Here is a 24,310-nt window from a genome sequence, read left to right as displayed (position 1 = left end):
TGTGTGTGTGTGTGTGTGTGTGTGTGTGTGTGTGTGTGTGTGTGTGTGTGTGTGTGTGTGTGTGTGTGTTTAAACCACAGTAGTTAATGCAAGCATGCATCTTATCAATGGAGGGGAGGACCCACATGGGTGAAATAAAAGATTGTTTGGAAGAAGTTATAGTCAGCACCCAAGGTTCTCCCTAGAGGTGGAATGCGTGTTCATTTCAGATGTTTATATTAGAGCAGACGGGGAGCAGGAGGCTGAGGGTGTGGACCTGGGACTTGTTAGTTCACTTGGTGAACCTGTAAAGTTTTGTGATAGGGGTTTTGTGGTGGGGGACTATGTGGCCTTGGAAAAGTCACTGGATTTCTCCAGGTCTTGGTTTCCTCATCTGTAAAATGAGCTGGTGGGTGATTGCTAACTCAGAATTTTAACTCAGATTCTTGTGATTGTAAAGATAGATGCTTCTGCTCCTGACCCCAAAGGCGAGATGGGTTATAGTGTGCACTCCCTAAAGACCCAGAACTTGCTAGATAGAATTGTTGCTCTGTAGGGTGAATTAGTAAAGCATTTGGAATCTGTGCAAATTGTAGGTTACTTGGAAATTTTGTGATTTGTTTCGTTTTTAAATGACATTTCATTTTGGGGGGGGTTTGAGGCAGTTGGGGTTAAGTGACTTGCCCAGGGTCACACAGCTAGTAAATGTCAAGTGTCTGAGGCCAAATTTGAACTCAGCTCCTCCTGACTCCAAGGCCAGAGCCTTATCCACTGCGCCACCTAGCTGCCTCCATTTTTGTTTTTAATCAATAAAAATTATTTTCTTTTCTTTATACCTTCCCCCATTGGGGAAAAAGTCATGCAAACCAGATTCCCTCCTTGCCCCTTTCCAAAAGCCATTTCTTCTGTCTTGAAGGTGTTAGTCACTCATCCCAGTCTCCTCTACTGATATGTTTGTTTGTCCTGGTTTATTTTGGGGTTTGTAAGTGAACGTCAAGGTACACACGTATACAGATGACCAGAAGAGTTGGTGTTTCTAGTGCTTTAAGGTTTACAAAGCATTTTACCCACACAGTCTCCTTTGGAGCTGTGAAGGAGGCACTACCAGGACTCTTGGGCCCATTTTACAGGAGAAGAAACTGAGGCTCAACAAGGACGTGCCCATGGTTACACCTTCAAGAAGCTTGGGACTTTCTGAGCCCAGCTTCAGCACTCTTGCCTCTCCAATGGCCTTTAGGTTTTAAAGCAGCTGCCTAGTAGAGCATTCCCCAGCCCTAGGTCTAGACAGAGTCAGAGGCCTGAGTTCTAGTTCTGATCCTTGGCCCGTGACGGAATCTCTCTGAGTCCCTGTTTCCTCTTCTATAAAGTTGGAATAGTGAGACTTACGGCCCTGATCTCAGAGGGCCGCTGTGGAGAAAGCATTTAGAAGCCCCCAGCCCCCTCTGGTCTGTTGTTGTCCCCTTTAGAATGGAAGCTTTTGGAGGTCAGAGACTAGCTTTTTGCTTGTCTCCTCAGTACATTGTCTGCCCAGTGCCTGCCACACAGCAAGTGCTTAATACATGCTTCTGACTTGACTTGAGGTATCCAGTATAACTAGAAACCACTGCTTTGCTCCTGCCCTTCCCAGACCCATCTTTTCCTAGGCTGCTCCCCTTTTATAGGTTCATGGTTCGGTGTCCCCTTCTGGTGAGGGGATGGGTAGAGAGGTAAGAAGAGGGGCCCAGATGCCGTCTCTGGTCCGTAGTCCATGTTCTGCTCCCTCAGCTTGAAGGAAAAAAAAAAGAGAAAATGAAGAGAGGGAGGGAAAATTTATCCCTTATGCTGTCTCCCCCCCCCCCCCCGCCTTAGCCTCATGACACCCCCTATTTTTCTGACTGCAGCCTCGTCATTTCCACTAGACCGTCCACTCAGACTTTTTCCTACCCCTACCGCTTGGACATCCAGCTGCCCCTACTGCCTTCCAGTCTCCTAAAACCCTCCCTCTGCCTTCAGGTGGGAGGGTCACCACCATCGGCTTGGAAGCTGACAAGAGTGTCCCTCACTAGGGCTCTTGTTACCGTTGTCTCCTTTTGGAAGTCGGTATTTTCCCATAAAAACTGAAAAAAAAAAAAAAAAAGATAGATGGGAGGCACAGGAGATGGAGTGCTGGGCCTGGACTCAGGAAGACCCAGGTTCAGATCCCACTTCAGACACTCACTCACTACCTCTGTGATCCTAGGCAAGTCATTGAACCTCTCTCTGCCTCAATTTCCTCAACTGTAAAATGAGGACCATAGGTTGTTGTGAGGATCAGATGAGATCATGTTTGTAAATCAATTTTCAAAACTTAAAGTGCCATATAAAGGTGGTTATTTATTATTATTATTACATTTCGGTAGTGTCATAGGTTAAATAGGTTTTTTTGACTGACCTGTAAGCCATCGTGGCAGGGTTTATATAGCATTGTACAGAGAAGCCAAGAAGACTCGGGGTTCAGTTCCCTCCCTGAGCACTTAGCTGTGTGACTGAGGAAGTCACAGTCTCCCAGAACCTTAGTTTTCCCACCTGTAGAGTAACAACCCCTCCCTTGCAAGGTGGTTGTGAGGATCCTGAGATAATGTATCTAAAGCCCTTTGCTTTAGACTCAAGTACCATAAATGTGAGTGATTATTTTTGTTCTGTATAATGGTCGCTCTTGTCATTGTGTGACATGAATTTTAGTCTATGTCCCTCGGTCCCCTTTCCCCCAGTCAGCAAGATTTTGAAAGAGAAAGAAAAAAAAAGGCTCAGCCAAAGCAGTGGATGCTGGAACTTTGTCTGCCCTGACATTAGGTACAGAGTCCTGGAGGTCTTCACCCCCTCCACGATGACCCTGCAGAGGAAGGTGTGTGTCTTGGAGGAGGAAGGTGACCATCGATTTGGGTCTGCTCCCCTCACCTGCGGCAGCTCTCCCAAATCTCGCTTCGCTCCTCCGAATTGTTCACGATTATCTTCCTTCCGGTGCAGTGATACTACCTTACATCTGGCTCTGCAGCTGGGGTAGCCATTCCCAGATGAACGGGCATTGACTTTGTTTCTGGTTTTTGGCCGGTACAGAAAGTGCTTTGGCAACCATTGGTGTGTATAGGGAGCCGTTCTTTTCTCTTTGACCTCCTTGGACTCCGTGCTTAGAATTGGGACATAAACTTTGTTTCCATGGAAAAATAGACTTAGACTTTGAATGTTTGAGTTAGACGCTGGCTTTGTAAGTATTGAGACAATTCTCTCGTGGCTGCTGGCAGTTCCTGTAGGATCACTCCTGATAGCCAGGTGAGATCGCATATGGTAGGTGCCAAATGATCTTGGCACCTGGAGAATCTGTGGTTTTCTTGTTGTTGGGACAGTCATCACCTTGTGGCCAACGTTGGATGAGGGTGGTTCTTAGACAACAGAGCCCACAGCCTTTGCCAACCTTTCTGTGAAGTTTTTCCAGCTTGGGAGGGCTTTGCCAGAGTTGGTGCTCTCTTTAGTAGAGCCTTTGAGAACGCTGGGCCATAGTTCTTGAACAAGCATTTATTCTAAGTGCTTCCTGTGTTCCAGACACTCCACTGAGTGCTGGAGTTACAGGGTGTGAGGAGCATTGAGTAGAGCCTCGGGATTGGATTGCAGAGTGAGCAGAGGGGAGTCATGTGTGAAAAGATGCTAAGCAGAGCAGTTGAGACTTGTTCCTGGTGGTGCCCGGCAGCCATCAGAGTTCATGGAGGGGGCGGGCGGGGGGAGCAGGGGGGAGCAGTGTGTGACACAGAGCTGCACCTTTTTTAGGAAAATTCCTTTGGTCATTCTGTGGTGGATGGATGGGGGTGGGGAGAGCCAAGGCAGGATGGCCAATGAGAAAGCTTCTTAACTCATCCAGATGATCCGTGCTGAGGACAGTGACAGATCATCAGATCAGAAGACTTTGGAAGGATGGGCAAGCTTCACTCTGGTCTGGGATCTCACCTTGGGAATTCTTCACAATGCTGTAAGTGTCGGCAGCCAGGTCCTCCATCACTTTGCCACCAGGGGCCCACTCCACTTGCAGGAAACCTCTGTGCGTGTCAAGCAGCTGTCGTCTCTGGTTCTCACCATGTGCTCAGCCTGGCTTTTCTTTCTATCGGACAGTTCCTTGGTGACACCTTCTACTCCTATTCCTCTTCTAATTCCTCATTGCTTTTATGTTGCAGACTGCTCCCACCTATCAGGTGCCTCTTTCTGCATTGCTAGCCGTGTGACAGTCAATGAAAATTCTTTGGAGACTGTTGTGTATAAATCAATAGGGGCAGAATGGTAGTAGTGTTGCTTGGGGGCGGTAAAGAAACTTTGTAATTTCCCCAAGACAATCCGCTCTGCCCTTTTCCTCCAACTTGTGCGGCTGTGCCATCTCTCCCAAATATGCGTGTGAATAAACTTGCTCTGGAGGTTTCTTTTTCTTTATGGAATTTTAAAAAAATATTTTATTGGTATTTTGTTTTTATACCACCTACAGTTCCCCCAGGATCCCTCATTTCACCCCTCATTTCTCTTCCTCCCAGAAAACAAATAATAAAGAAGAGGAAAAAGCTAGCTCAGCATAACTAGCTTCTGTATCTTAAAAGGCGGATGCTGTATGCAGTGTTCCATCCCTGTAGCCCCCCACCTCTACAAAGATCTCTTCCTTGGGGCCCGGCTAAATCTCACTCTCCATGGTTCTGTTGTTCTTACTGTTTGTGTGGTGAAAGCCTTGATTGCCCACGAGTCTTCTCATACTTCTCTAAGGGCACAAAGCAATTGGGCCTGGAGCTAAGAAGTCCTGAGATCAAATCCAGCCTCCTCACTGTGTGCCCCTGGGCTAGTCCTTTAACCTCTGTTTTTTATTTTATTTTGTCCATTTTATTTTATTTTATTTTATTTAGGCAATTGGGGTTAAGTGACTTGCCCAGGGTCACACAGCTAGTAAGTGTCAGGTGTTTGATGTGAGGCCGGATTTGAACTCAGGTACTCCCGACTTCAGAGCCAGTGCTCTATCCACTTAGCCACCTAGCTGCCCCTAACCTCTGTTTTTTAACTAGTAGCAAATAGTTTTAATGATTACTGTTTTCTAATGTAGTTTGAAGTCTGGAATTGCTGTTTTCCATTTTTTTCCTTTTGTCTCTAAATGAATTTTGTTATTTTGTCCAATTTTGTAAAGTTTGCCTTTGGTAGTTTGGTACAACACTAAAATGGTAAATCAATTTCCATAGTATCTTTATTGTATTGGCACGGCCAATGAACATTGACTATTCTAATTTTTAAGTTCTTTATTTCTTTAAGGAGCTTTTTGGAATTATATCTATATAGATATTGAGTGTGCTTTGGTAGATGATTGCCTCTCTGATATTTTATATATTTTGTAGTTATTTCAAATGGACTTCTCTTTCTGTTATTCTTACCTGGATTCTGTTATTACTATGTAAAAATGCTTTTGATTTTCCAAGTTTGTTGTATGACTTGCTACTTTACAGAAGCTGTCGTCTCAGTTAATTCCTCGATAGGTTTTCCATCCAAATGCAAGTCAGCATCTTGGCAATAGACGGTCTTCACCCACTTGGTCATTCCTGTATATGTGGTCAGGTTAGATTTTTTTTTTGAGGGGTTACAGATCATGTCCTGTAATGTTACAGGATTTAATGCAACCAGTCCCAAAGCTTATTCTCTGTAAAACTGGTAGGACTCATGGCCCTAGGTTTCCACCAACCTCACCCTTGATGCATGGGTGCCCTCTCTTGGTAAGGCTGTCAGTGACCTGTTTGTTTTATGAAGCAGACAAAACCACGGGTACGTCAGTGCACGCTGCACTGTGGGATTTTGCCTATTACAACAGCAGCCAGTTGAAATTTTAATCGTTACTTAAATTGAATGGCTATAAGAATGCACGGGTGGGCTAAGGGGGACAATCCTGTCATTACTGACCTTAATAAGCATCTTGTAGGATAAGTAGACTCCCCCGTGTTGATTTGGACCTTGTCTCTGAAGAGCTGAGCATGTCATCTCTTTTTTTCCTTCCTCATTAGGGACCCTGGAGAAGTAAAAAGCATTTTAGATCATTCTTAGCCACTTTACAGATGAGGATGCGCAGAGGCAGGATCTTTCTCCGGAGCATGAAATGGGTTACGGAAAGACCCACGAGGAGAGCCCGGTAATCCTGGTGTCCATTTAGCCTCGTGCATTGGCTAGCACCAGCCAGTACATTGGAGCCTAGCTGGAGAAAGTTCAGCCAGAGGGTTAAATCTGCACCCGGGTGGAGAGACTATTTCAGAAATGCTGAGAGACATTTTTTTTAAGACCCCGTGTGTCTTTCTTACTTTGTGTTGGCAAAAACCCCAGGAGGAGACTGGAGATTCTGGGAGGAGATGATTATGCTGGGTGAGTCAACTGAACTCCCCAGCTGCTGTTTTTAGTTCCTCTGCCTTTGGGTAAGAAAAGGCTCTTTGCTGGGGGGAAGGGTGGGCAGGAGAGTGCTGGCTTATCCAGCTGGACAAGAGGCAGGTGTGGTGTGTGTGTGTGTGTGTGTGTGTCTGTGTCTGTGTCTGAGGGTGGGGGGGGGGTGTTGGTGAGAGTGATTTGGGGCATCATGGTGTGGACAAGGTCCTACGATCAGAGCATTAATTCACACCGGAAATATCAAAGCAGAGCTCTTAGTGTGTGGAAGGATAATAAATGTCTGTTCCATTTCTTAGACAAGTTACTGTTGCTTTTCCAGATCAGCAGTGATAAGAAAGGCCAGAGTTGCTATGAATTATAATGGGGAGATAACGGGCTGTTTGGTAACACAGCAGCAGAGGAGACTTTAAAGGCATTGAGAGAGATTCTCTTACTGAATGGAAGTGCCAGATGTTGTCAGAGACAACAGGTGATAGTGCGGAGGAGACGTGGCCACAGAGCCATAATGACAAGGTGACTTGACAGAAGAGGGGGAGTGGTGAGAACCTTGGGGTGAGGAAGCTACCTGAGGCCCACCTGGCCATTGCCTTCAGTGCCCAGGCTGCTCCACCAGTTCTCCAGATGCCAGTTTTAAATTTCACTTGGCCATCCCCATGAGCTCATGACTACTGTGGGTCGTCAGTGATAGCCAGGAATCGCAACTTAGTTACTTTTTTTTTTTTAATCCAGTTACCCTCCTGAGCCCTAAAATAGACACCTTCCTTATGTTTCACTGGGAACCAGCTTTGAACTCAGCACCAATCTAGTCCCTGGGCTGCTGCTACTGCCTTACCAGAATCCTGCTTCTGTCCTGAAGTTGGAGTAGCTGATGTCTTTCTTCCATAGATGCACAAGTGCTTACTGACAACAGACTGGGCAGCCAGAAGACTCCCACTACCCCCTTTCCTCTCTGAATAAATAAAAGAAGACTTTTCTATCACCATGCCTACTCAGAGATGGGCCTGAAACTGTCCTTTTCCCTTCTTATTTAAAAGATCATGTACTGATTCTCATCTTCCCCCCATCCCCTAGTGTATGTATATATAGCCAGATGTTTAGTTATAGAGTTCATGTAACATGAAATCTATTCCGTTTTAGTGACTGAAAACAGCTTTTGTCCTCTTCTGATTTGAGACAAGATGAAGACTCTAAGGGTCCTTGGAAGGATAGACAGGCAAAGTGCTTCATGGAGGAACCAAGTCAGGGTAGCCAGGGTGAAATGAAGGCTTCAGGGAAAGGGGGTGAGGAGCCTCTCTTTTGTTAGGTCCAGTGAACAATTGTCCAGCATTTGCTCATTAAAATAATCCAGAATCGTAGAAGAAATCATAAGGCGAAAATGAGCCCAGCATTCAGTTTAGGGGATCGTAGCCCAGCCGTTTAGATGGCTCCAGCCAGTCTTTAAGGGGTTGTAGTTGAGTTTAAGACCAGTCGTGTTTTGCTGTTGGTAGCTGATTTAGCCCACTTGCTTTAAGGCACAGCTAGGTGCCCTTTTGTGAATAAACTAACCTGGATTAATATTCTTGACCCTAGACAAATTTTAACTTTACAGTTGGGTCCAAACCAATCTTAGCTAGAAGTCAGGCAAGTTGGGCAGACACATGGCACCCACCAAAAGGAAACAACTTGAGTAAATCACTTCTGGCTAAAGCATCTCAGCCTCTGTCCCTGTGGTGCCTGCAGAGTGAAGTGGGCAGCGCCTCGGTTACTTACCCCAGAAATATTCAACCAGGCTGAGACAAGAACTCCCCATCCCAATTGGCCTTCTCCATTTGAGTGCTTAGGTGGTGGCTGCTGTTGGTGCTTTTTCAGTCCCTAGAAAGGCTCGTGTGTAGGGACAACTGCTGCCTGTATCCAGTGACCATCTCTTGGTGGCCTCTGTTTACCATTTGTGGGACTGGTGAAAATTTGTTCTCTCAGATTCTTGGACGTCTTCAAGGACCCCACAGCCCTAGAATGAAGAGCTTCTTGGAATGCTGTCCTGGATCCTGAGGAGCTGCCTCCCCAGCAGCATTCCTAAGTAAAGGAGGCTTACTTCATGAGTGGCAGAGCATGACCTGGAGTCTCTGAGTGTTGGAAGGGCCCCCACTCCCACTGTGATAGCCCCAACTGGTCGTCCAGCCTTCGGTTGAAGAGCTCTTGGGAAGGGGGATTCCTTAGCTTCTAAGGAAGCCTGTTCCACTTTGGAATCATTCTCAAACTTAACTCTGCCTCTGCAGTTTCTACCCAGTGTTTCCACATCTGCCCCTGGTGGCCAGCCCCACTGACGCTCGGCCTCCTTCCTGATGACAGCCTTCAACTACTCAAACATTTTACCTGGGCTAAAAGCCCTGGTTCCTTCGCCTGGTTCTCATCTGGTGTGGACTCAAGACCCTTCACTAGCATGGTCACCCTCCTTTGGACAACCTCCAGTTCAGCCAGGTTCTTCCTAAAATAGGAACCCACTGCACAAGATACCCCAGATGTGGTCAGACCAGGATATAGGAGAGCAAAACTGATGGAGACTGTTCTGCATTTGCTCAACTCCAGTGGCCCCTTCTAGCTTCCAGGATCAAATATCAAATGCTCTCTTTAGCTTTTCAAGCCTTGCATAACCTGGCCCCTTCAGCCTTCCGAGTGTTCTTATACCGAACCCCTCTGTGACACTGGCCTCTTTGCTCGTTCCTTGTACCAGAGTTTGTCTTTTGCCTTTCTTTGAGTTCCCAGTGCTTAGCATGGTATGAGCACACAGAAGGCACTTAATAAATAAATGCATATTGACCAACGGATTACAGCATTGCTCTTTTGGCTGCTATCTTCAGCTGTTGACTCTTGTAGAACTTATATTCTCTAAAACCTCCTGACTTTTCACAGATCCATCCCTTCCCTATCTTATATTTGATAGATGTATCATGATATAGTGTCAGGAGTTTGGAGTTGAGAGATGGAGGTACAGATCTCACCTCTGACACTTATTCTTTGGGTGATCCTGGGTAAGTCACTGCACCGCTATCTGCCTCAGTTTCCTCATTTGTAAAATAGGGATGATATATCTCCATAGGGTTTTAAGAATCAGATGGGAAGGATGGGGGTGTGTGTGTGTGTGTGTGTGTGTGTGTGTGTGAGAGAGAGAGAGAGAGAGAGGGAGAGAGAGAGAGAGAGAGAGAGAATCACTTTGTGGATGTTCAAGTGCTCTATAAATTGGTTTGGTTCTGACTCTACTGCCATCTATCTGGGTGCTGCGTTTTAGGAAAAACATTGATGCCCTATAGAGTGTCTGGGGGAGGGCCGCTGCAATGGTGAAGGTCCTTGGGATCGTACCACATAAGGGGCAGTTGAAGAACCTGGAAGACAGAAGACAGGAGGATGGTCGGGTTCTAACCCTGGAAGGGTCTTCCTGGAGAAAGGGACTAGATGTGTTCTGCTTGACCATAGAGGCCAGAACTGAGCAGGTCAAGTCAAGTCAATAAATACATGTTAAGCGCCTTCTGTGTATGTTCCAGGCTCTCTTCTAAATTTTGGGGATTACCATTGATCTCTTAGTTGCCAAATCGAACGGTCTTCTCAGTTCTCATCCTCCTTGACTTCTCTGCTGCCTTTGATGCTGTTTGTTATTTTCCCTTTTGGTTTATGGCACACCAGTCTCCCCTGGCTTTACCTATTTAACCTCTCCTCAGTCTCCTTTGTAAGATCTTCATTCCACTCATGCCTGCTAATTGGGGGTGTCTCCCAGAGCTCTGTCCTGGTCCTTCTTCTCCTTCTGTACTAATGCACTTGGGGATCTCATCAGCTTCCATGGAGTCATTGGCTATTTCCATGCTGGTGATTCTCACATCTACTTCTATATCAGATGGAGAGAGAGAGCAAATAGTATGCTTCCATCTGCATTCAGACTTCATAGTTCTTTTTTGGATGTAGACAGCATTTTCCATCATCAGTCTTTTGGAGTTGTCTTAGATCCTTGCATTGCTGAGAAGAGCTAAGTTTGTCAAAGTTAGTCCTTGCACAATGTTGCTGTTATTGTACAATATTTTTCTGGTTCTGCTCTCTTTACTTAGCATCAGTTCATGTAAGTCTTTCTAGGTTTTTCTGACATCTGCCTGCTCGTCATTTCTTATGGAACAATAGTATTCCATTACATTCATATACCAAAACTTGTTCAGCCTTTCCCCAATTGATGGGCTTCCCCTCAGTTTCCAGTTCTTTGCCACCACAAACAGAGTTGCTGTAAATATTTTTTGTACATGTGGGTCCTTTTCCCATTTTTATGGTGTCTTTGGAATATAGACCTAAAAGTGGTATTATCTAGCAGATATCCACAACTAAATTCATCTTTCCCCCTAAACCTCCCCCCTTCCAGATGTCCATATTACTATTGATTACATCACCGTCCTGCCAGTCCCCCTAGCATGAAACCTGGGTGTCATCCTGCACTCCACACATTGTCTCACCCCCTCTATCCAATATGTTGCCAAGACCTGTCAAATTTCCCTTTGTAGTATCTCATTACTATTCTGCTTCTCTCCTGACACTGCCCTCACTCTAATACTGTCCCTCATCTCCTCGGCCTGCCTCCAGTCTCTCCCCATTCCTGCTGTTAACACTCAGCTCTGGCCAGAGTGATCTTTCTAAAATGCACGTCTGATCATGTTGACTCCTCACTCAGCAAACTCCAGTAGCTCTGTGTTGCCTTCAGGATCAAATACAAAACCTTCTGTTTGATGTTCAAAGCCCTTCATAACCTAAGCTTCTCCTACCTTCCCAGTCTTCTTACGCCTTACTCCTCAAAATGTCCTATTCAGTCCAGTGACACTGGCTTCCTGGCTGTCCTTGAAACAAGGTACTCTGTCTCTAGATTCTCAGCATTTTCTCTGTGTCCCAATGCCTGGAACACTCTCCCTCCTCATCTTTACCTCTCTGCTTCCTATAAGTCCCAGCTAAAATCCCACCTTCTCCAGGAAAACTTTGATGATCCTTCTTCATTCCCTCTGTTGGTTATTTTGTATTTATCTTGTCTATATCTTGTTTGTACACAGTTGTTTACATGTGTTTACATGTGTTGTTCCACTGTAGGCTCTTTCAGGGTAGATGGTCTTTTTCATTTGTTTGGAGCCCTAGGACTTAGCACAATGCCTATGACATACTTAATGGTGCTTATTGACTGACTTTGGATACAAAGAACAGCAAAAATCGGTGCCTGGCCTCCTGGAGCTCACAGTCAGAACAGTGGAAACACCGTGTAAACAACTATGTATAAACAAACTTTTTACAGGATAAAAGGGGGAAACCTGTAAAGCCATGGTATTAGTGGGGAACGGGAAAGGCTTCCTGTCAAAGGTGGCAGTTTAGCTGGGACTTGAAGGAAGGCAGTAGGCAGAGATGAGGGGGAACATTCTGGGTGTGGGGCACAGATAGGGAGAGTAATGTCTGGAATCAGGAGATGGAGCAGCCAGGAGGCCAGTGTCACTGGGGAATAAGCTGTAAGGAGATTGGAAAGCCAGGAGGGGGCTAGGTCAGGAAGGGCTTGGAATGCCGAGTGGAGCATTTTGTATTTGATCCTGGAGGCAGTAGGGAGCCCCTAGAGTTTATGGAGTGGAGGGGACAGTAACATGGGTAGATCTGTGCTTTAGAAAATTTGACAACCAGCTGGGTGGAAGATGATGGGAGAGGAGAGACACTTGCAGCAAGGAAACCAGTCAGCAGGTACTGGCAGTTATTCAAGTTAGAGGTGATGAGGGCCTGCTCTAGGATGGTGACGGCATCCGAGGAGAGATGGGGGCAGCTTAGGAATTAGGAACAATGGGAAGGAAGCTACAGAAAGCCAGATTCCAGATTGCTTTAAGGAAATTCTTCCTCACAGAATTCCCTAAAAATGCAGTGGGCTCTAAGGGCTTTCTCCTTGAGAAGTTTTTAAACAAAGTTTGGAAGACGTCTTGATGGCTGTTAGGATGTTCTTAGGGATCAGGTGGTTGGGCTAGGTGGCTTCAGAGGTATCTTCTGCCCATGAGAATCAATGATTCTGTGTCCTGGGAGGGAGGGAGAGAGAGAGGGAGAGAGCGAGCCAGCCAGCCAGCCAGAGAAAGGGAGGGAGAGAGACAGAGAGGTCAAATGAGGCTTCCCAGGTTTCTCGGAATTCCTCATGGTTGGTGGGTTTGGGGGTTTACTAACATTCCTTTGCTTTCCTATACTCCACTCTGTACATGCACCTTCATTTCTAAAATGATAGGGTTGGACTAGATAATATTCAAGGTCTTTTCCAGCACCAAATGTGATCATTGTAGGACACAGGATTAGGAGTAGAAATAGGGCCTGCCCACGGGCCCAAGAGGCCAGGGAGAGGCTGGAGGCCTTGGTCCTCATAGTGACTTTGTCACTCACTCGTTTAGGGAATTTGGATGAGTTACTGCCCCTCCCACTGGGCAGAGCCAGTGGCTAGTTCACACCCAGATTGTCTGGAGGTCCTTGACTTAGGGGTCTCTAATCCTACAATTCAACTTGGAGTAGAAATTTGAAGGTTAAGCCATTTCCTTTTCTGAACCCAAGGGAAATAATGCCTGCCTTTTGTTAGCGGGTAAAAGGATGAAGGAGACTCATTTTGCCACTTTTCTTTGTGTTCTGGGTGGCCGTGGTCATTATCACCAAGTGATGAGCGGCCTGTTTGTGGGCAGGGACTGTGTGGGCTCTCTTTCCAGCATGGTGGGGTCTGACAGAGAGATGCCAGGGCCACCCCCAGAGTCCCAGAGGTCGCTAGTCACCAGCTCCGAGAGGAGTTGGCTCCATGCCTTTTGAGGTCCGCAGAGATCCTCAGGCTGGAACTGCAAGAGACCTCAGGTGAGAAATTTAGGGGCTGAGGAGGGCAAATGACTTGCCCAGGGTCCCATGACGATCATTAAGCTGCCAACCCCAGGTTTACCTTAGCTTCCCCATGAGTCTGCATGCCAACCAAAGTCATGCTTTCTCCCTGTCTGCCCCCCACCCCCCACCCCCAGCATGCAGTCTCTGCTGTAATGTGAAGGAACTTGTTAGTCGCCATGGTTACAGTAACCCACTAGTGCAGGAAGGCAAGTGTCTCTAAGTGTGTGTGTGTGTGTGTGTGTGTGCGCGTGTGCGCGCATGCTTGAGAGTGAGCATGCACATGCGTGCACTAGCACTTTCCAACCCCCACCCCCTTGCCCCACGTGTTACTATTGTGCCCCTTTTGCATGGGAGGAAGGAGTCCCAGGACTAAGTCAGGGAAGGAGGGGTCAAGGTACATTGCCTGGGCCTCAGACGAAGTTTCCAAGCTGCCTGTTGCTGGGGAGAAGGTGTTTTCTTCTCTCACCCACCTTCTCTTGTGGGCAGCTAGAAAGGACCCTCTTTACCCATCACCCTTTCCAGGCAAAGGTTTGCCAGGCTAGGCTTTAGCCAAGAAGAGGTTTACCCGTCACCAGGGCAGTGAGGGTCTTAAGCAAAGAGGAAAGGGCATGTGTTGCAGTAAGGTGAAAGAAAGGTCCCAAAACCCCAAAAGAGGCAGCTCCTCCATGCAGTCGTGCCCTTTTCTCTTTCCTTGGAGTCAGGGGCTTGGGAGATGGTCACTGTCTCCATCCACACCATGGCTTTACAGGTTTCCATGACGGCTCTGCTTTTGTTCCCAAACACGGTATCTGGAGGTTACAAGTGAATCCACATCTGTCTGAGCTGAGAGTGAATGTTCCTCTGGCTCAGGAGGCTGGCGATTAACTTGGTGTTAATTCCCTTTTCGCTCCCAGGTCACAGGGAGCTGAATCTGGATCACTTCTTCCTTGCTGGACTCTGGCTTTTGTCCAGACTTCTTTGTTTGGGGTGTGGGGCCTGAGTTGCCCCTATGTCCTAGGGACATGCATGCCTCCTGCTAGGAGAACCCTAGGACTGCTGTGGGCTTCCTAGGAGGGCCAGCTACCCCCTCTCCCTGACCTCTGTGGTCTGTGATGCCTTCGCCTTCTGGAGAACCTGAGTATTCTGGTTAGGAAAAAGGGGCAAGACCTTGATTTTCTCAGTCCCAGCCTTCTGTTGTTGTATTTGGATGTTAATGAAATTCTGTGATTCTCCAAGTGGCACTGGAGTCTGAATTACTAGGGTCCAGCCTCTTTACTCAGGAATGTGTTATCTTTGATTCGTAATACGTTTCTGTTTCTCAGATTGTGCCTCTGAGTTATTGACTCACAACAGCCATGAGCATCTTGAATACTAAAAGCTTAAAAAGAAAGAGGGAGCCCCAACCCTCTGATTTTCACAATTTCACTGTGTGGAGGCCATCAGCATTGTCTTAGCTGGGGGCAGGGGCACAGCTCACAGCTTTGGTCTCCACCCCTACACCATTCCATGGGGCTGCAGCATCTTGGAGATGGGTTGAAACTATGCAGTTTGAGTCTGAGATCCAAAGGGTCTTACAGAGGTCCAAGTGTGGTGATGGGGCCAGGGAAGAGGGATGTGAATAGTCAGTCAAACAGACAGCTTCCTCTGTTGGGTGTTGCCTCGAGATCCCTTTGAGAGGCAGTTTGATCCCGTTGTAGCATGTGCTTACCTTCCCCAGTCAACTTTGGGTGAGAAGGCAGTGAGGGGATTTGGGGTTTGGCTGGGGGTGGAGGGGGCTGTCATGTCATCCAGCAGTGTATGAACCCCATTGCCTTCTTCATGGTGTGCAGCAGCGCTGATTTGTAAGCACGTGTGGTCTGAGCGCAATTAGGGTGTAGAATACTCTGAGGACAGACACTGGGGAGGGAGCAGGAGCCTTAAAAGGGATCACCGTTTACTGGAGATAGAAACAGACCAAACAGGAGAGCACAGGGATTGAGAAAGGACCTTAGAGATCATTTATTCCAACGGCCAAGGAAACTGAGTTCAGAGAGAATTGAGTCATTTGACCAGGCCGCAGAGGGGTTGCCAAGGAGACAGCAGGAGGTCCCCCGGGGAGGAGCAGTGGGTGCTCAGAGGCCCCAGGAGAAGCCCCTCAAGGACTGGGCTGGGTCTTGAGTGAGACCTCCCAAGGCGGCCATTCCATTAGGAGGTGCTCCTGGTTTCTGGCTCGCCCTTGCTTCCCGGCCTAGAACTAAGCTGTCTACAGGGTCCTCTGGGGCATGCCAGGAGGCTCCTTCCCACCTCTTCTGGCCTGACCTGATCTAGGCTGAGATGCAGACGGCGCCACAGCGTAGTCCAGTCCGGTCCAGCAGAAGGAACGCTTGATTGGGAGGAGGAGGGCCTGGGTTCAGATTCCAGCCCCCTCCCCCACTTACTGCTTATGCCTTTGGGCCAGTCACTTCACCGACCACAGTTTGGTCATCTATAAGAAGATGGCACTCCGGGTCCATTCTGATTCTAAACCCATGACCTCCTGTCCTTCCCTTTCTCCTTTAGGGTGTGACCAAGGGTGGCCGGGCCCACCTGCTGAAGGTGAGATAAGGACTTGATGATGGGCCCTGGCTGGCTCAGTCATCTGTAGTCACAGCAACTCACCTTAGGAGGGTGGGGCAAGCCACTTCCTGGGGGGAGGGGGAGGGAGCAGGAAGTGCTCTGAGTCCTCCTCTCTTTCTCTTTCTCTCCCTCCCTCCCTTCTCCCCTCCTCTCCCGCCCCTTTCCTCCCACCTGGCTCCTTGTGAACTTCTCCGGGACTCCACTTCCTGGCGGCTGGGGATCTGGGAAAAGCCTCTTGCTTGGGTCCCGGGCCTCCCCCTTGCTAAACCTGGCCTCTCAAGGCTAGCGCTGGTTTCGGTTGCGACACAGTTTAAGTTCCCTGGCTGAAGCTGCTCAGCCTAGCTGCTTCCTCACTTTTCACTGAGGAGGTGGTGGAAGGTGTCGCGGCAGGCGGCAGAGCCAGCTCCCCCACCCTGGGCCTGGCTCTTTGAGGCCTCTGTACTTTGCCCTTGCTGCCTGACAGGTTCTCCTGGGCCCTGCTGAATGGAAGTCAACGTCGCTCCCAGCCCCTTTCTCAGATCGGGTATGTTTTCATCTCTTCCCGGCGTAGAACCCTGTGGAATTGAGGCTTTTAGCAGTTGCTGAAGAGCTGAGGGACAGTACAGGGTGGGAAGAGCCACTGGGAAAGCTTTCTTAGAGCAAGGGGACAACTTGGTGATTGAGAAAAGAGAAGACGCAAATTACCAGGGAGAATATCCCTCCCCACCCCCACCCCCACCTCCTGTCACAGTTACTATATGGTAAGCTGGCTAGGTGGAGAGAGAGAGATGGGGGGGGGGGCTTCCCAGACAGGTGACTTGACCAGGCAGCATGATTAGAAACACTGGTAAGGGGCACGTATTGGCATTGTAGGGACACTGCCCCCAGACCCCCTGCTAGGGTTCAGTGACTGGAATCAGTCCCCTCTCTCCCAGCAAAGCCTCTCCTCTCGCCTGACTGATCCTGCACCAGAGTGCCCCAGTGTGTGTGCAGCTGCCCCTGGCCTTCTTCCTACCTCTTCTACCTCTGCCCCTCCCTGGTACCCCCCCCCACCATGGTACCTTAGGTGAGCAATTCCTGGAGAAGCCCAGGTGAGGAACTGTTGGGGAAAGCTTCTACCATTAAGGAAGGGGCGCTGCCTGCCTGAGTCAGGGCCTGTCCTCCTAGGGTGGAGCTGTCTTCCGGGCGATCCTGGCACCCTGCCTGGAAGGAGCTATGGGATCCCAGGCTCATAGGCCCTTCTTCCTTCTCTCTTAGATTGTGTCCTTTTCCCAAACTTTTCAGGTGCTGGTTCTGTCATCTGGGCTTCAAGTTCTCCCTTCTAGTGACCACTTTGGTTCGGGAGCCTGGGCTCCACTTCAAGCAGGTTTCCCAAGAGTTTCCAGTGAGGCGCTTTGCCTAAACATTGAGAGAAAGGAACTCTTTTTTTATCTTTACCCCACCCCCAAACAGTTAAACAAAAATTGAGTTCTTTTCTGAAAGAATCAGGGCAGGGAGGGCAGGCTAGAGGTGCTCCGAGGCTTGCCTGTTCTCTGAGTTTTTAAGTGTCGGAGGCTGAACGAATCCAAGGCCAACCCTCTCATTGTACAGATGAGGAAACTGAGAGGTTCTTAGCAATGGCTTGTCTAGAGTCACACCACCTGTCAGTGACCAAGCTGGCCTTTGAATCCACTTCTGTCTCTCAATCCAAAACTCCCTCAACCATGTTGTGGTGATGGCAGGCCAAGCTTAGCCAAACGTTTCCAGGCTTGTCAGAGAACAGTATCCTTACTTGGGGTTGAGGTTCAGGCTGAGTTACCCGGCTAGAAGAGCAGCTGCCAACTCTTAAAGTGATGCAGGGTGTGAAGAAGGCCCCAGGCACCAGAATGTCCAGGTGACTCGTTAGCCAGGGCCCTGACACCCTCCCCTCGACAAAGGCCCCTTCTGTGGTGCTGGAGCAGAAGGAGACTGCTGAGAAAGGCTGGGAGCCTCCGGTCGGTCCTTAGGGAGGCTTGCTGACTTTGGGCTCCCACCACATCTCACTTGGTGAGGATTTGACACAGTTGCTAGTCATGACTAGAGGTTCTGCTTCCTCTGACCTAGAGGAATGAAGGCTGGACGTGTGGAGTCGTGTGTGGGCCAGGGGAGAGCCCTGGGAGCCTCTTCCAGACATTGACGCTCGGGACCAAGCTCTGTACTTAGCTCCCCATTGACGCTGTGCGGGCTTAGGGCCAGGGACATGAGGCAGACGACGCGCTGTGCTAGGTCACTGCCTCAAGGACGGTTCATCTTTCCATAGCCTCAGTGCCCGTTGTCACAGTCCTGGTTCCCTCTGGGACACTTAGAAGGAGGAGCCGGCATGCTTGAGATCTGTGCCAGCTGCAATGTGGGCCCTTGGCCTGACAGACCAGATGCTGAGCTGAGGCCTCGCGGGAGTTCGCAGGCTCTGGCTTCTGGAAAGTAAAGGGCACAGGTGCCGGCCAGACTCTCTCTTGGGCCTAGGCCTTGCCTCAAGCTGCCTTCTGTGTGGGGTGTTGGGTTTTTGTGGTTGTTATTTGGTGGGGGGGGGGACAATCATTCAGTCATTCTCAAATCCAAGGAGACCAGATGTAAAGCATTTTGCAAACCAGAAGCACCTAAGGACTCTCGACCGTCCCCTTTCCCCAGCTCTCTCTCTGAGTCTAAGACTTTGTTCTCATTCCTTATTCTTGAAGAGGAGGTGAGAGTGAGGGGAGGATGGACCTGCGCTTCTATCTGTTCTATCTGGGGAGCTCCCCGTGAGGAAGTTCCCTTTGCCAATAGACTTCTGGGGCCTCAGAGTCACCTGGAGCACCGGGGGGCACTCAACCCGGGTCACAGAGGCTGTGGACCCTAGGTCCTCTTCTCTGTCTCTGGAGTCACCGTGCTGTTCTCTGCTGACCTGATGGGGAAGTTTGGGGGAGAGGCTGCCCTCCTCAAAATGTCCCCAAGGCCCAGACCTCTAGGAAGTCCTCCTAGGGTAAGCCATGGGCTTGTCTGACCTTAGTTTGTGATGGACTGGAAAGTCCAGATCTCTAGGTGCTGGTCCCTGCTGTGCTATGCTTTCTGCTGGGTATGGACCTTCTTTGGTTTTATTCATTCATTAAATAAGTATTTATTGAACACTTATCTTGGACACAGAACTGAGCTAACCTCTAGAATCTCTAGAATATGTTGATTCCAGAGGAAGGAGAGAAGGCTTCATGGCCAAGGTGGTTCTGACTCTTCATGACCCCATTTGGGGTTTTCTTGGCAGAAGTACTGGAGTGGTTTGCCATTTTCTTTTCTGGCTCATTTTACAGATGAGGAAACTGAGGCAAACAGGGTTTAATGACTTGCCCAGGGTCACATGACAAGTAAGTGTTTCAGGCTGGGTTTGAACTCCAGGCTTCCTGATTCCAGGCGTAGCACGCTATCTACTGTGCCACCTAGCTGCCCCAACAGAATTTAAGTGGAATCAAATTTCCCAACAAGAAGTGTTAATCAAAAATTTAGCAAAACATGCCACTTTCTTTCAAGACGAGTAGGTACCCAAGTTAGTTAGCTGGGTTACCTACTCTGTCCTGAGGAAGTAGGGAAAAAAAACACAAATTGATGCCTAGAAAGATAGGTTTCAATCCAGGGTGATGGTCCAGCTGCCTTGGGAGGAGTCCTTGGAATTGTTAGGGGTGCATTCCTGCCACTCGATGACACCTGGACTCCCAGCTCTAAGACTGACTCCATGGGCTGTCTGCCCAAGGTGGGGGGGAGGGGGGAGGGGGGAGGTCTCAGTTCACCCCCCTCACGGTCCAGTAAGAGAGAGTGGACCTGCATCTCCATGGTGGGAAGGACCAGGGGTCACTCAGGATTGTTGTTTTTCAGTAGGTCTGAATCTCCATGACCCCATTTGGGCTTTTCCTGACAGAGATAACTGGAGTGGTTTGCCATTTCCATCCCTGGCTCATTTTTTTAAGGCTTTGTGGCAGACATGGTTGTTGTTGACTCGTGTCTGACTCTCCATGGCTCCATTTGGGATTTTCTTGGCAGAGATCCAGGAGTGGTTTGCCATTTCTTCTCCAGCTCATTTTACAGATAAGGAAACTGAGGCAAATAGGGGGAAGTGACTTGCCCAGAGTCACATGGCTAGCAAGTGTCTGAGGCTAGATTTGAATTTAGGAAGAGGAGTCTTCCTGATTTCAGGCTTCCCCTCACTTAGTGTGTTTTGTTCTAAATTTGTTAAATTTGTCGAGGTTGGGTGAAGATGAGTTTTTCACCTTGCAAGATGTTTAGGTCACAAATCTTTCCCACTCCTTGTGTGTGTGGCCTTCCCTCCCCCAGCCCGTTTTCTGAGGCCTCCAGGCTTGTCATTGGAGGGATACGATGTGAAAAAATCCACTGGCCACTGAACCCTGTAACATTCTTAACTTCCCCCAGTTTTGTGTGTTACCCACCATGCAGAGGGAGCTCCAGATTGGTCTCAAGTAAGGGACTGAGATCAGCTTTCACCAAATGGGGCTTGTAAGGGACAAGGCCCTCTGGGGCTCTGCGTGCAAAATGTCCCAAAGCTAGGCTTCATCTGACCCGGTCGAGCCCTTCTCATCTCCTTCCAGAACTCGGATTCATAGAAGTCACAGGATCATAGATTTTAGCCCCAGAAGGGGCCTGAGAGAAGTCCTTGAGGCTAGTAAGCCCATGCCTGAGGGAATTGGCTCTCCAGCCTTCCTGCCTTCTGTCCCTCTCGGAGAGACCTCACTAGGGGCCAGGAAACCTGGTCCAGGGGGGCAGGTTTCTCTCTATTTGAATGCTGTAAGCTTTTTGGAAGCTAGAGGGTTTTGGAAGGGGGTGGGGCACTTAATAAGGGCTGGCAGAAAAATGATCCCTTCCCCCCCATCGCCATCCAAGCTCAGCCTAGGAAGACAAAGGGGCAGGAAAACCATTGCCTGCCTCCCAAGGTGCTTCAGTTCTCCAGGGATGGGAGAGACCTCCTGGACCTAACAATGTCTGCCCAGGCCTGGATTCCCGCCTTCACCCTGATGGCAGCTCTGGAGCAGTGTTCTCCTTGTACAGATCTGAGGTTCTAAGAACCACCAACTAATGTGGGAATGTCGGGGTCAGGACTTGAACCCAGGACTCTTTCCTGTTCTTTCTGTTTACCTAAGTTGCTTAACCAGTTCACAGCTATTCAGTTAAATTTAGCAAGTACTTCAGCGTCTACTATGTGCAAAGCACATATATACTTAAGGTACAAGATGATGGTAAGACCAGGCTGTGCTCTCAGGGAGCCTGTGGTCTGAGGATTTATGACATGTCCATTCATGTCATGGTTCAGGGTGGATGGTGTTTGTGTTTGATACGTACAAGGAGGCATCAGGTTGTTCTCAGAGGTCTGAGGAAGGAAGGCTAGGCAGGATTTCATTTGAGTTGAGCTTTACAAGAGGGACAGCCAGGTAAAGGGGGGTGGGGCAGCCAACAGCAGGCCTGGGGTACTCCCTGAAAAGGCAAGTATTTGTGTGTAGGGCTGGAGGACAGGAAGTATAGGGCAAGGCTTGGATGGTGGCTGGGACAGACCCTTAGGAGCAGAGGAGCCTGGCCTTACCTCGTGGGCTGTACTAGGGACCCATTGAAAGATTCTGAGGAGAGTGAGGGGACACAGGTGTGTAGCAGAGGGAGATGAGTCTGGTAGCAGGATGGAGTGGAGACAGATCTTCCAAGAGGCCAGTGCTAGGGGTGCTGAGGGATCATGCTGGTGAAGGTGAATTCACATTCTTCTTCCCTGAAGAGTCCTTCCCACCTAGCCCTGGGATTGAGCGGGTTATAGAGGCTGAGCGCAACTCAGTCTCTCTAACTGTCTGTGCCTCCTTCCTGCAGCCGGCCCTTGGACACCTGGACGCCAAGCCCAGCAGTAAGGCCAACATGCTCCGTGGCCGCAATTCGGCCACTTCTGCTGACGAACAGCCACACATCGGCAATTATCGGCTCCTCAAGACCATCGGTAAAGGCAACTTCGCTAAGGTGAAGCTGGCCCGGCACGTCCTGACTGGCAAGGAGGTGAGCGAAGGAGCATGGGGGTGATCGCCTCTCTGGGGACCGCCACGGCCATGGTACTGCATCAGGTTCCTGCTTTCTGGTCTGAACAGCAAAGTGGGCGTGGGAAAGAGGATGGTTCTGATTTCTTGGTTCTGCCCTCGGGCCAAAGACTTTTGTGTCTCCTTCCCTTCAGGTGGCGGTGAAGATCATTGACAAGACCCAGCTCAATTCTTCCAGCCTCCAGAAAGTAAGCTGACAAGACCCCCTCTTTGATCTTTCTGCCAAAAGCTTGCCTTCTCCATTGCCCAGTGGGCCTTCCTGGCCTTGGTTGTGTCCTCAGGCTAACTGCTACCCCACGGGCTCCTTTTCCCCTCAAGCTTTAGATGGGCTGTTTGGCTGACTTGGTTTAGCACCCCAGCCTCTCGTTCATGGCCAGTTCCTTGCACGAGCCAGGTACTTTGAGAGGACAGAGACACTGGCAGTGTTGAGGGGGGTGCAGGGTGAGTTCTCTGAGGCCCCGTGCAAATGGTTGACACTGTTTCCTTGACAACCAGTGCCTAGGGCTGAGCAGGGATAGGGAGGGAGTGAGTGACTCCATAGTCAAATTTAGAAGCTCGACTCTGGTCCAAACCCTGAGATGGTAGATGGAGTTTAGGGAAGGCACCCTTCCTTCTCCCTCGTGGTTTTCCAGACCCTCTGTGTTAGGGATCATTGGGGTCTTTTCTGGCCTGGGGGCAGGGCATTTGTTTTCTCCCTGCCTTGCAGTTGGGGACCAGAGGACATCCTTCGCCACTGGGGAGAGCCCCTAGGCAGATTGTAGTTATTTTGGCCCTAGAAACTGAGAAGCTGCTGGGAAGGAGAAAAGGGAGCCAGCTTTTTATTTGCAGAAGGGAAAAGCTTGCCAGTAGCTGGTTGTCGTAGCAACAGTAAAAGTGGGAACTCTCTCCTCTGGGCCTTGGCAGAGGGGGGAGGGAGGCTCTGTGTCTGCCTGATCTAGGTAGCCTCATTTCCCAGGCCACCGAAATGCAGCCACTTAGCTCTGTTCCACTTCTTCCGGGTCCATTTCTGGGCAGGGGGCTTGGATTCTGATCTGGAAGAAGGGACTGGGACCGCAGCTCCCAGAATCAGGACGAGCAGCATTGCAAGGTCGCCAGAGCTGGGGTCAAGGCAAGGGTGTCAGTCAGAGAACTGAATGGTGGTGTTGGCTTACCTGACACATTGGGAGCCAGAACCAAGAAATGGGACTTCTTTTTGCGTGAATCCCAGAATGTTAACTGCCTTCCCCGGGGTTTTTCTAGCGTCCCTACTTTGGGCTTTCTGAGTAGGCCTTCTTGGAGTGAGGAAGAGAAGGGCTGTATTTGGCTGGCTACAGCAACAGCCTCCTGCCTGTCATCAGAATAGATGCTGGCATGGTTTGTGGCCTTAGCCCTTAGAAAAGTTTGGGCTGCCCTCTTGTGACCTCTCAGGAGGCCAAGGAGTTGGACTTCCCGCTGTGCTTTGCCTTCACCACCAGTGAGATAGAGTCAGTTAAGTGACCTTTACTAAGGCCAGTGTGAATCTCAACCTCCTTCTTTCTGGTGAGCCATGGTCTCCGACAAGGATGCCCCCACGGCAGGACGTACAGGTTCCTAGCAGCCTCTGGAGGTCCTCGATCCCCTCACTCCCAGAGGACTCTCACTTTGGTGCCTTTTCTGGGGTTGAGTCCCTGAGAGGACCTGAGAGGGGAAGGTGTGATGGGAGTGCCCAGGTGACCCTGGATTGGCTTTTGGAATGGCATTCTGTTCCATCCCTGTCACTAGAGTGGCAGCTCCCCGCCTTGCTCTGTTTTCTGAGTGCTTGCCCAGGGTTTGATCTTCATTCAGCAGGGCCAGAGGAGAATCCTGGGAAACAGCTGGAAGCAGAGGGGGGAGCTGGAGAGGGAGGCCAGATTGGAGGCAGACACCTGAAAGCATAAAAAAGCTGCCCTCTCTCTTTGCTTCCTACACAAAAAGCAATCCCTCTGTGAGCTCTTTTCAAGGATTAGGCGTTAACCATTCCCTGAATTGGGGGTCCTGAGGCCTTCCTGCTGCTCAGCCTGGAGCCAGCTGGGTGGGACTCCCCTGGAAGCACTCCCTGAGCCTGGCCCTGCAGAACTGACCTAGGCCTTCTCAGCTTTCTTCCTGGAGATGGATGGTTTGAGAGCCCCCGTTTTTGTTTCACAAAGCGAGCGTGAGTGTGTGCAGGTGGATTTAATTAAAATTGGCATCAGCTATATATAGGAGCAGCTTCTTCTAACCAGACCAGGACTCTGTGCTTGCCAGAGAATGCCAAGAGTGGTGTAGCACGAGGAAAGAATCTTGGGGGGTCTCAGGGGCTTGGGAGCTTCCATTTCCTTCCCCTCCCTGCCCCTGGACCGGCCTTGGGCTGTCAGTGCACACTGCTCACCCACAGTCACAGGAGGGACTCCCTGGGCTTGCCAGTGAGCAGTGGGGCCTCTCGGGCTCCTCTGTCTTCTCCTCTCTCTGTTTCA

General features: G+C 49.5%; 1 protein-coding gene across 8 annotated transcripts in view; it reads left to right on the top strand.

Moving 5' to 3' along the window:
- Window positions 1-24,310, top strand: part of MARK2 (microtubule affinity regulating kinase 2) — a 57,594-nt gene that overhangs the window by 21,777 nt on the left and 11,507 nt on the right. For 3 of the 8 annotated variants that reach the window (XM_027856332.1, XM_027856331.1, XM_027856330.1), the window contains exons 1-3: window positions 3,862-3,958; window positions 21,643-21,822; window positions 21,995-22,048. In XM_027856332.1, the coding sequence (XP_027712133.1) occupies window positions 21,688-21,822; window positions 21,995-22,048 (189 nt within the window). In that variant the 5' untranslated portion in view covers window positions 3,862-3,958; window positions 21,643-21,687. Of the gene's footprint in view, window positions 1-3,859; window positions 3,959-15,954; window positions 16,343-21,642; window positions 21,823-21,994; window positions 22,049-24,310 lie in introns of those variants that run through there. The other 5 variants (XM_027856328.1, XM_027856325.1, XM_027856326.1 and 2 more) reach the window with 4 other exon arrangements.

The sequence above is a fragment of the Vombatus ursinus genome, unplaced genomic scaffold, assembly GCF_900497805.2.
Source record: "Vombatus ursinus unplaced genomic scaffold, bare-nosed wombat genome assembly UNPS02011369.1, whole genome shotgun sequence".
NCBI classification, from domain to species: domain Eukaryota; kingdom Metazoa; phylum Chordata; class Mammalia; order Diprotodontia; family Vombatidae; genus Vombatus; species Vombatus ursinus.
This window is presented reverse-complemented; position numbering and strand designations above follow the sequence as displayed.